This window comes from Schistocerca nitens, chromosome 9, assembly GCF_023898315.1.
Source record: "Schistocerca nitens isolate TAMUIC-IGC-003100 chromosome 9, iqSchNite1.1, whole genome shotgun sequence".
NCBI lineage: Eukaryota > Metazoa > Arthropoda > Insecta > Orthoptera > Acrididae > Schistocerca > Schistocerca nitens.
In genome coordinates this window covers 504,589,839-504,602,830 of record NC_064622.1, presented here as the reverse complement: position 1 = coordinate 504,602,830, position 12,992 = coordinate 504,589,839, and the positions used below count along the sequence as shown (strand labels likewise).

Below are 12,992 nucleotides of genomic sequence, written 5' to 3'. Positions count from 1 at the left end.
CAAAGCATCATTGGGGGGCAGGTACAAAGAACACACTGTGGTATTAAAGAGTGCGAAAACTTTCACAACAATTTCTTGAATGGTCGTGGTAAGAGGGACAGGACGGGAGTGGCATCTGTCATCAAAGAAAACAGCCACTCCACATTTAGCCCTGACTCCAGTAGTATCATCCTTCCTGTATGCATGGTGGCCCCATAATACAGGAGTGTCAATGACTCAGCTCAAGAGTCAGCTTTGAAAGCTTATTTAGCCTCACCATAGGGTACGCGTCTCTTTACTTTGAACTCCTGAATTTTCCTTTCCTCGTTGAAAACCCCACACTTTCTGCTCTACACTGGATGATCCCCAGAGCAGTTTACACAGTTCAGAGGAAGTATACAAGAATTACCTGACTCTTGAGCTGAGCCTCCACAATTGCCACATGTAGGCTTCCCATTACATCCCATAGTGGTATGGCCAAATATTTAACTTTTGTAGCACCCCATTGCATTGGGTTAGGAACAAACGGGCAAATCTTGAGATAGATATAGCCTGCAAGGATATGTTCAGGTAACTCCGGAGTACCAAACTTTGGAAAAAATCAGCAACATTTATTCTAATTTGCCATTGACTCTCCTTATATAATTCTGCACTTCCGTGATGCCCTTATTTTTCCGTTCTACACATAACTCCACGGGATCCACTTCCATTATATCGGAGCAGGTAACCGTGCCCTTAGCAAAGTTAAGGGTGTTATGCAACTCAGCCTCGAATGGGTAGTCACCTAATGCCTTACATCCCAGAAGCTTAGATATTTGGTTGGAATTAGCAGTTTCAACCAAAAGTGTTCCATTACGAAGTCGTTTAACACTTTTCAGAGACCCAGCAATACCTTCCAATGCCTTGTGAATATAGAAAGGTGATATCGTCTCAAAGATCCCCCCTGTTCGCTTGGTTACAATGATTCTGAGACTTCTTTTTGGGAGGACTGACCAACTGAGTGCTCTTTGAGGAGTTGGTGTAGGTACTGCCCGACAATATACCCCTCCCCCATCAGGAGTAGTAGTTTGATGAAACCATTCCATAGGGATCCCACGAGATGCTAAGGAAACAACCATTGACCCAGGCAGAGCCCAGCATGTCCAAGCAAGCCTTATACAACAAGGAGGGGGGAGGGGGGGGGGCGGCAGGTTCCCCAGAGGTTGCCCGCTTAAGACTGTTTTACCTCAACAGCTATTCATCTCATCATCAGCATGTAGCACACCATATTATATCCAGACGGTGAAGCCAAGACCCTCATTCTCTGAAACACACAACAGGGTGAAAACCTGAGGCATACCATTTTCCTGGATAAAGGTGTCCGACACGGTAGAACTCGCATGCACCTTGAAAATTCTGTCTTTTAAAAATTCCTGAAGGAAACAGGGCAGGCGGCCGTGGGAACCCCACGTGTAGAGAGTGCGGAGTATACCAGTTCTCCAGCTGGTATGTTGTAGGCCTTCCCCACATCGAAATACACGGCCACAGTCTGGGATTTCTGCAAAAACCATTCACGACATGGGAGGACAAAGTCACGGAGATGGTCAACTGCAAAATGGCGCACTCTAAATCCACACCGTGCAGTGATTAGTAAATTGCAAGACTCAAGCCACCATACCAGCTGGACATGAATCACATGTTCCATCACCTTGCAAACAAAGCTGGTGAGATGGGGCAATAGCCAGAAGGAAGGAATTTGTCCTTACCGGGCTCAAGTACGGGTATGATGTGGCTTCACTCCAGCATCTGGGAAATGTGCACTCTGCCCAGATGTGGTTGTACATATTAAGCAGAAAGTCCATGCCCGTAAGAGAAAGGTGCTGCAACATCTGAATGTAGACAGCATCTGGCCCTGGGACAGATGATCAGGACAAACCGAGAGCACGATCTAGCTCCCTCACAGCAAAAGCGGCACGATTCTGAGACGTGAAGGATATCACCAGTTTTTTCCATTCGTTTCTGATGGCGGAAGGCAGGGTGATAGTGGGAAGTGCTCGAAATTTCCGCAAAATGGCAGCCCAAGGTGTTGCAGATAGCAATATGGTCCACGGTGACATTGTCCGCTACTGTCAGACCGGATATTGGTGAATGCATCTTGGTCCCAGACAGCCATTGGAGGTTGGCCCACACAACAGAGGAAGGGGTGCAACTGTTAAAAGAACTAGTGAATGAAACCCAGCTAGTTTTTTTGCTATCCTGAAGAACATGACAACACTGTGCATGCATCTGTCTATAATGAATGCATTTTGCCATCATAGGATGACAGTTAAAAACACAGATAGCACGTCTCCACATGCAGATTGTGTCACGGCATGCCTCAGTCCACCAAGGGACCAAACACGGCATGGTAAAGATGAATCACAAGGAATGGAACATTCTGCAGTGGAAAGGATAACATATGTAAAATATTCCACCTGGTCATCACAACTGGGGAAATCTTTTTCTTCAAAGGTCAAAGGTAAAGCTGCCAATCAGCCTTTGTAGGCTGCCATTTGGGTGTGCATGCAGGTGGGGCAGGAGTCAGCAGACGGATAGCACATGGGAAATGGTCGCTCGAGTCAGTGTCGGAAAGAACGGACCTCACGAGATGATAGACAAGGTGGGCAGTATAGAAGGATACGTCCAAATGGTCGTGAGGACACAATTTTGTTCCCTGAAGGCAGCGTACAAGGGGACGCTGCAATGCCGAAAGCAGCCATAAACCCTCTTTGTGGGATTGAAGGCCACGAACGTTCCACTGGAGGAGTCGTGCTAAGGAAAAAATGAAGGAGTGTCACCTCGGCATCCGCCGAGTGCCAGCCTGCGAAGACTCACTGGTACACAGGACACAGAAGCATTGGCTTTCTTGTGCTGTCGGTCTGTGGAGTCGAATACAGAAATACGGTTGGTGGTGTAGAACAGTGACATGGAGGCCAGCCAGGCTAAAGTATCATGTGGCGACATCACTGAAGAGGATCTTGGAGCTGGCGAAGGGGATGACTATTTGCCTTTGTTGGATTTCTTTAAACCTTTCTGGCTAGTGCAGGAAGACCCGGGTGTTGGTTGGCTGGAGGGGCAGAGGAAGTTTTCATGGGAGTACTACTCCTGTCCTTTCCGGTCTGCCGGTTGTGTAGCTGGTGGCTTCACCCCTCGAGGTGAGAGTTTGATGGCTTGTTGCACAGCTGGACGAAGGGACAGCAATGCTACCTGGACACTTCGCGATTTCACAACCTTAGAGCTGAAGTTGAGGTCACACGTCTGTGTGGCTGTGACCTCTGTGGAGTGAGATGTAGCAAGAACAGTACTGTAAGTGCCAAACAGAACGCAGTGTTTGCGGCTAGCCAAAAACTTGCGAGCGACCAGGTGAGCCACTTTTTCCTTTACCTGGATCTTCTGGGCAGCCTGCTCATCAAGATACGTGGGACAATCTCAAGAGGCGGCAGCACGGCCGCCATTGCAGTTGACACAGAGGAGAGGAGGCGGCAGACAATAGCCCTTGTGCGCATTACCACCACAGGTTACACATTTGGCTGGGTGTCAGCAAGACATTCTAGTGTGGTTGAAACGATGACACCGGTACCAGCGTATCGGGTTCAGAATGTATGGTCAGACTGTGATAATTTCATGGCCTGCTTTGATCTTGGTTGGAAGCACCACTCCATCAACAGTGAGAAAAAGAGTGTGTGGGCACTAAGGAGGAATCAACTTATTTTCATCACCCGATGGATGGCAATGACACCCCGATCAGAGAGGTACGATTGGATGTCGGCCTCTGTCAGACCATCGAGCAGTCTAGTGTAAACAACACACTGGGAATTCAGAGCTCTACGGGTCTCGACACGAGCAGGGTAGCCACGGAGAAGCGAGGCGGCAAGCAGTTGTGCTTGAGAATCAGAAGTAGTCTCCAAAAGCAAAATGCCATTCCGTAAATGAGAGCAGGATTTCACAGGGCCAGCAACTGCATCAACACCTTTCTGAATAAGAAACTGATTTACCATTGCGAAGAACTGACCAACTTCAGTACACGAAACCGTGAGGAATCGTGGTGCAGCTAGAAGTCTTCAAATAATTAGCCTCATTCTGTTTACATTTCCTAGATGTTAGTTGTGAAAATGATTAGCTCATTGTGAGAAGATCCCCATGATTCCCAGAGTCTCCAATGGGGCACTCCTTCCAACTGCGGGCCCCTTCACAAGGGGGTTCACACCTCAGGTCACACCTCCCGAACATTGGACAGAAGGACCAATTGGCAATTTGGGAAGGTAGCAGCTCGGGCAATCACCCCTCCCTGGGCCAGTCCTGTATCAGAGGGTATGTGTAAACTATCTGTTGACCCGGGTTTGGGAATTCTGCATTACCCAGTCACCTGTTACACGTCAGACACATGGGCCGTCCTTCAGGAGCGCACAGAGAGGAAGGAAAAGAGGAACCTCAAATGCCGGAGTGGAGGAAGGATAGGAGAATGGAAACAAAGAAACGAAAAGGGAACGAAAAACAGTGGTGAGACTGTTCTCATGTCAGCGACAGATAATGAAAAACATTCCCAATAGCACCTCAGACGTGTTCCCCGAGCGATAGCAAGAGCAAAGACATGCAGCACGGAATGGAAAAGATGCTGCAAAGGCTGGGGCCCCGTGGTAGCCGAGCACAAACCTGTCAAATAGTGGTGAGGCCCCTGAGGATGGCTCACTTGTGGTGGTCACCTCTGCTCTACCTAGTGTCGCGAGACTGTTTCATCACACTACATTAAGTGCCATGGTTTTTAGCTTATACAATGCCTCTTCACCTAGGCAGTTCCTCTTATTAGTAGTTACCCCATTATTAGTATTGAAATCAATGTCAAGTTTATTTATTCAAACTTCCAGTAACTGAATGGCTCTTTACTTTATTAATTGAAGCTTACTCATAACTGCTGTTAAAAACCAGTTCAAGATCATGACTTTAGCATAATCTTATGCTGTATGAACTAATTATTCCACTAATCTAATATTCAAGTTTTTGAAACTGATTGCTTAATAAACCAAATTTAAGCAATCTTCATAAAACTGACAAAAATTGAAACCTTTCTCAAACGGTGTCTTATATTAACAAAATTGCAACATTTCTGAAAAATCAGGCAATTGTGATCAGTCGTGTGTATTTGTTGCACACACAAGTTAATGTAGTTCACGTCGGTTAATTCTGGGTCAGTCCCAGCGATACTGACATACACTGGGTGACTTTTTAATCGAGTAGAATTCAAAGTGAACTGAGTGAGACAATAGTCATTACACAAAATTTTATTAGACGGTTCAGTTGCAACAAATGTGGACACACACGTCATGACAAATTTTAGTTACCACATTGGCTATGTGGGATTAGACGATGGAAAAATCTTGGAACCTATTTTAGTTACAATATCTAACAGGCCCCAACACATAAGAATATCAAAATGAAAATAAAATTAATTGGAAAATCAACACGCAGGTGCATTCAAGACAATGAGGGAATTGTGCCAATGGGTCTGAATTGATGCACTGTGGGTGTCAGCTTTGATTGTTGAATATGTGACAAAAATAAATTCACAGAAGTGTTCATGTCCAGGAAATGCCCCAAAGGTCTTCTTGACAACCCCTAAGACAATGTCTTACCAAAAACCAGAATAAAAGAGTTGCCTTATTTCTACTAACTTTCCTACATGTGTCTCAACAGTATCCCTTTTAAGTTACCATGATTTGCTCATGACTGATATGGTCATGTACATTTATAATCTTCACTTTACAGAATATCTCCACCATCTTTCACTCCACAATCTGCTCCCAAATCTGCACGGGTTTATCTTCAACAGCAGTTGTTACGAACATTGGCACTCTCCAGGACCTCAATTTCACTAGAAAATAATTCACTTGTGACCCATCTGTCCAGCCAAATAATGTGTGTATCTTCCTGGACGTCACACAGTACAAAGTCATTACAACCAATTCCTAGTATTCAGCCTACAGCAAAAAAATTGGATTTTTGTTCTGAAATAGTTTAATACATTCATGACTATTTAAGTATCAGCCTTCATCTTATGCCCCCCCCCCTTCCCCCCCCCCACCCCCCACCCACGCCCATATGACAATTCCTGGCAGTCTTCATGTCCACACTCAAATATTTTCAAATTTTTCACCAAATGAGAATTTTTTTTTTAATTTACTGATATTTGAATTCCTAACAGGTATAAAAATGATCAATAACAGAAATGGAACAGCAGATGATGAAATAGTAGTGCAGGTAATGCAATAGAGTAAAAAGAATATTTCAGTTGTCTTAACTGGACAAATACAAATTACTCACATTCGGTGATGAAGAAATTAAGCATTGTGAGGGCAACAGTATGTCCACTGAACATATAGTCTCCACACGTCCTAACACCTTGGATGGACATCCCAGCACCACGCCAAATAAAGTATGCCTTCTGCACCTTTGTCCACACATCGGCACCTGGCCTTTCTGGAGGGCTGCAATCCAAGTGGGTTCCAGGCACGGACAGCGATGTGATCAGCATTGTAACACACCGAAGAAGGAACACTGTGCCAGATAGAGCAAAGAAGCGACGCACCAATATGAATCTGTCAAAACAATTAAGCAAACAATGGGAGTTGACTTCTGTAGTTCTGAGCAGTAGATCTAAAACCTACTAAAATCTTATCACAAAATAATTTTTGTATAATACTTTAATTTTTGGTCTGAAATAAACAATGTAAACTCCAAGCTGGAATGCCAACAATGTAATGAAAAGGAATTGCTACTTCCCATAAATATGACACATTAAGTTGCCGACATGCACAATTAAAAGGCATTTACACATTAGCTTTCAGCCACAGCCTTTGTCAGAAAAATAACAAAGATAAACACGTACCATTCATTCACAGAAGCAAGCACACCTCACACTTACTTGACGCCATTCTTCTCCTAGTTGCCAGAGTCGGCGGTCATGCAAGTATTAGGTGTGCTTGCTGTGTGGCTGAATGGTACATGTTTCTCCCTCTTCTTTTTCTGATGGAGACTGTTGCCCAAAGCTAACTGTGCCTGTCTGCAACTTAACATGTCATCTTTACACAGTAAGTAGCAAGCTGCAATCTATCTTTTCCTTACATTGTTTGCACCAAAAATTATTTTCCAACATCATCTAATAAAAAAGAAAGAAAACAACAACAACAACATAATCTGCAAAGTAAAGTAATTATCAAAGAAAAATTCTCTCTCTCTCTCTCTCTCTCCCTCTCTCTCTCCCCCCCCCCCCTCACACACACACACACACACACACACACACACACACACACACACACTCTCTCTCTCTCTCTCTCTCTCTTTGTGATCTTTTTTCTCTTCTAAACATATTTACATTTTTTTCCAACACTAGAAGAGTTTGCAGAAGCTTTGGTCAAGTAAGCATACATTTTGGCTGTTCAGGAAAGGTTCCAATCAAAAATCATTTCATTGTCTTTTTGTAAGCGCTTGTCTTACAATGATTCCTTCATCCAAGTAGAGATCAATTGATTGATTAATTGAGAGCAGTTTTGGGACTAAATGGTGAGGTATTCAATCCTGCAATTCGGAAGTTACACACAGAAGAGATGGGGTCCGCTAAAAGTGGACTGATCCAGACACAGGAGTCAAACTATAAAATGAGGAAGTTAAAACATACACAGTAGAAGGTATAAAAAGGTAGCCCAAATCTAAAAACTGGGAAAACAGAGGAATAAAAGTGTGGTCTTTGCAAGGGGGAGTGGTCACGGGTCCCAGACCGAGTAAACATTAGGAGAGGCCCCAACTACAACCACCCTGCCCCTGCTCCAGGAGTAAAGCAAAACCTTATATTTGAAAATAAATCTGCTTTTACAGAGGAAACTGAGGAACCAGTTCAACCATCCATGAATGGTCTGCTAACATTAAATTTAAGGAATCTGGAAGACTATAGTTAGAATGAAGTGGCAAAAGAAGGGGACATTCCACCAATATATGGGATACCATCAGTATGGCTCCATTATCACATTGGAAGGGGAGGGGGAAGGGTGATTCATTATGCAAGAGGAAACAACGAATGAGCCTTGTATGGTCAATACGTAGACAGCATAAGATAGGCTCCTCCCTAGAGGAGGAGAAGGAAGAGTGCCAAACCACACTAGACTCATTGATGGTGCGGAGTTTATTACTGAGAGTAGCACCGCACCAGATGTCATTCACTTTTGGGCAAAGAGATATTCGACATAGATACTCATATCCGCAGCTGTAACCGTGAAAGGGAATTGGGGAGGGGGTAAATATCTGCTTCTGCTTCTGCTTCTCTAGCCAAATGGTCAGCCAGTTCATTCCCTCGGATGCTCAAAGAACGCAGGATACAGAGACATTCAATTCTGCAGGTGGCATGGTAAAGGGCAGAGAGAACGTCATGGATAGCAGAGCCAAAGGATGAAGACAGTAGCATCAGTTGATAGCCTGCAAGCTGCTCATTGAGTCTGTACATATTCAAACACTGGAGGGCGACCTGAGAGAAAGAAAATGGAGGGCCCTGGTTCTGTTGATGGCTAGTGACTCTGTTGTCATAATTCCAGCAATAAATGGTGTTCTAAGCCAGTAGGCGATGTGAAAGCATATCCCGTCTTATCTATCATCTTAGAACCATCAGTGTAGAAGATGGTGACACACTAGAACTCTGCAAGGATGGAACGTAAAAGACACCAGAAAACCATAGAGGTGACAGAGGAGGACGTCCCAACAGAGGCAAGTGAGACTCACTCCAACCAGCAATCCCACCCTTGGGTGATTATCAGGAGGGAGACATCCCTATTTTGCAAAGAGGACAGGATACACAGTATGGACAGGGAATCAGTGAATGGCGACTGCATAAGAAACCAGGAGTTGGCTCCTCAGATGTATTTGTAGAGGGGGAATCCTCGCTTCTGTCAACAGGACTATTGCAAAAGGCGCCAATAGCCAGACGCACCCCGTAACGGTGAACAGGGTTAAACATTTTCAGAGTGGAAGGAGCTGCTGAACCATAAACCTGACTACCATAATCTAGCCTGGAAAAGACCAGAGCATGATAAAGGTGGAGAAGAGTAGCATGGTCTGCACCCCAAGATGTGTAGGCCAGGAGGCAGAGAGCATTAAGCTTTCACAAGCATGTAGTCTTATGTGGTGAATAGGGGGCAGCCACGTCAGGTTTTTATCAAAAATAAGAACCAACAGATGGGACTGTGCCACATCATCGAGGATCTGGCTGCCTAAATAAGGTTCTGGATTGGCGTGTGCTGTCGGTCGACGACAAAAGTGCATAACCCACGTCTTGGAGAGAGAAAACTGGAAGCCGTGGGAGACGGACCATGCAGAGGCCCATCGCATGGCACCTTGGAGCCAGCGCTCAGCAGACGCTATCGAGTGCGAGCTGCATCAGATGCAAAAATCGTCTACATACAACACAGGGGTAACCACAAGCCCAACAGATGTTACGAGTCCATTGATGGCTATGAGGAAGAGAGTGACACATAGCACAGATATCTTTGGGATATCGTTCCCCTGAATCTGAGTGGTGCTGAGTAAAGTGCCAACTCAAACCCAGAAGAGCTGGTGGGATAAAAACTCAGATAAAAATCTGAAGGGGGCTGCATAAGTTCCAGTCAAGGAGAGTAACTAAAATGTGATGGCCCCAAGCTGTGTTGCATGCCTTACGTAGGTCAAAGAAGACCACAACAAAGTGCTGACAGTTAGTAAAAGCCTGGCCGATTGCAGTTTCCAATCTGAGTAAATGATCAGTTGGAGATCGTCCTTCCCAGAAGCCACACTGATACAGGGACAAAAGGCCCTGAGATTCGAGTACCAAACATAATTGAAAGCTAACCATCCTTTCAAGCACTTTACAAAGTACATTCATCGGGCTAAATGGGCGGTAGCTGTCAAGAGACATTGGATTCATCCCAGGCTTAAGGATGGAGATAACTACACTGTCTCGCCATTGCAGTGGGAAAGCACCCATGAGCCAAATGCATTTGGAGACCTCGAGTATACGTAACCTCTGGGTAGCACCCAACTGTTGGATCATCTGGTTGTGGATGGAATCTGGGTCTGGGACATGCCATGTGAAGAGGTAAGAGCCTGCAGGAATTCCTATTCAGTGAATGGTTCATTATAGGGTTCAGCGTGATGCGAGTTGAAACACAAGGGGGTCTGCTCAACTCAGCATTTCTGCCAGAGAACAGGATAGGAAGAGGACGCTGATACTGTCACAAAGTGTATTGCGAGATGTTCTTCAAAGACCAATGGACCAGTAAACAGAGTACATTGGAGGATAAGACCATGGACTGTTGACTGCCGATGGTGCCCCAGGAGGCTACAGAGCTTGGAATAAACCTGCAAGAAAAGGGCATACGTCCCCAGGGAGGAAACGTAGTGCTCCAAACACTCCTCTTTACTCTGCTTAATATTGTTTAAATTGCTTCAGCACCCATTGGTGGTCCTGGGCAGCGACTCTACTGGTCGATAACGAGGGGACAGCAGTGCGAGCAACATGAAGAATAGGGGCAGAGATGGCCTGCACGACAATCTATGCAGTTTGAGAGAGAGGTGTGAAAGTGCACAGCAGATATATATAAAGGCCGATTGGCCCTGCAGAATGCCCAAGGTGGGGGGAGGGGGGGCTGTCTGCCTGGCAGCGGAATGAGAGAATCACCTGAAAGTGGTCACTGTCACAAAGGTCATCATGAGATGGCCAATATAGGAAAGCCACGAGAGCAGAGGAGATCGTGAGATCCACAGAAGTAAAGGTGCCATGAGAAGCACTGAAGTGGTTAGGGGAATCACCATTGATGAGACACAAATCAAAGTCTGTAATAATTTGTGTCAATTAGGAGACCCACTACCCATTAAAGTGGCACTCCCCCACAGCAGGTGGCGTGCAATGAACTCCCTGAGGAGGAGAAACAGGGGCGGGAGTTTCTGTATTAAGGCAGACAATTGAACATAAGGAAATGGCCTACCTGGAGGGAGGTTGACATTGCAAACAGTGACTGGCAGAGTCATTTGCACTCTAACCACTATTGCTTCCAGGTTTGCACAAAGGGGAATCCAGTCACTAATGACATTGGAGCGAATCAAAGTGCAGACCCCTGCAGATGCTATACAAGGGCCAGCACAGTTCCAACAGAATGCCCAATAACCATGAAACCAAGAGCCATCATGGAAGTGCATATCTTGAAGAGCAAGACAGAATGCAGAATAGGAGGAAACAAGACGTTTTATTTCTGGTAGGTGACGATAGTATCCAATGAAATGTGAAATGATTTGGGTGAAGGTCACGGTTAAAGCAGGCTCAGACATGATAATTGGATGTCTTTACAGGCCCCCTGGCTCAGCAGCTGTTGTGGCTGAGCACCTGAAGGATAATTTGGAAAATATTTCGAGAAGATTTCCCCAACATGTTATAGTTCTGGGTGGCGATTTTAATTTGCCGGATATAGACTGGGAGACTCAAACGTTCATAACGGGTGGCAGGGACAAAGAATCCAGTGAAATTTTTTTAAGTGCTTTATCTGAAAACTACCTTGACAGGTAAACAGAGAACCGACTTGTGATGATAACATATTAGACCTTCTGGTGACAAACAGACCCGAACTATTCGAAACAGTTAACGAAGAACAGGGAATCGGCAATCATAAAGCGATTACGGCATCGATGATTTCAGCCGTAAATAGAAATATTAAAAAAGGTAGGAAGATTTTTCTGTTTAGCAAAAGTGACAAAAAGCAGATTACAGAGTACCTGACGGCTCAACACAAAAGTTTTGTCTCAAGTACAGATAGTGTTGAGGATCAGTGGACAAAGTTCAAAACCATCATAAAAAATGCGTTAGATGAGTATGTGCCAAGCAAGATCGTAAGAGATGGAAAAGAGCCACCGTGGTACAACAACCGAGTTAGAAAACTGCTGCGGAAGCAAAGGGAAATTCACAGCAAACATAAACATAGCCAAAGCCTTGCAGACAAACAAAAATTACGTGAAGCGAAATGTAGTGTGAGGAGGGCTATGCGAGAGGCGTTCAATGAATTCGAAAGTAAAGTTCTATGTACTGACTTGGCAGAAAATCCTAAGAAATTCTGGTCTTATGTCAAAGCGGTAGGTGGATCAAAACAAAATGTCCAGACACTCTGTGACCAAAATGGTACTGAAACAGAGGATGCCAGACTAAAGGCCGAAATACTAAATGTCTTTTTCCAAAGCTGTTTCACAGAGGAAGACTGCACTGTAGTTCCTTCTCTAGATTATCGCACAGATGACAAAATGGTAGATATCGAAATAGACAACAGAGGGATAGAGAAACAATTAAAATTGCTCAAAAGAGGAAAGGCCGCTGGACCTGATGGGATACCAGTTCTATTTTACACAGAGTACGCGAAGGAACTTGCCCCCCTTCTTGCAGCGGTGTACCGTAGGTCTCTAGAAGAGCGTAGCGTTCCAAAAGATTGGAAAAGGGCACAGGTCATCCCCGTTTTCAAGAAGGGATGTCGAACAGATGTGCAGAACTATAGGCCTATATCAGTTGTATAATTTTGGAACACGTATTATGTTAGAGTATAATGACTTTCCTGGAGACTAGAAATCTACTCTGTAGGAATCAGCATGGGTTTCGAAAAAGACGGTCGTGTGAAACCCAGCTCGCGCTATTCGTCCACGAGACTCAGAGGGCCATAGACACGGGTTCCCAGATAGATGCAGTGTTTCTTGACTTCCGCAAGGCGTTCGATACAGTTCCCCACAGTCGTTTAATGAACAAAGTAAGAGCATATGGACTATCAGACCAATTGTGTGATTGGATTGAGGAGTTCCTAGGTAACAGAACGCAGCATGTCATTCTCAATGGAGAGAAGTCTTCTGAAGTAAGAGTGATTTCAGGTGTGCCACAGGGGAGTGTCATGGGACCGTTGCTGTTCACAATATACATAAATGACCTGGTGGATGACATCGGAAGTTCACTG

General features: G+C 44.9%; 1 protein-coding gene across 3 annotated transcripts in view; it reads right to left on the bottom strand.

Moving 5' to 3' along the window:
• The window catches only part of LOC126203984 (ceramide phosphoethanolamine synthase-like), an 85,709-nt gene that overhangs the window by 38,788 nt on the left and 33,929 nt on the right, over positions 1-12,992 (bottom strand). For all 3 annotated transcript variants that reach the window (XM_049938413.1, XM_049938414.1, XM_049938412.1), the window contains exon 5: positions 6,316-6,590. In XM_049938413.1, the coding sequence (XP_049794370.1) occupies positions 6,316-6,590 (275 nt within the window). The remainder of the gene's footprint in view (positions 1-6,315; positions 6,591-12,992) is intronic.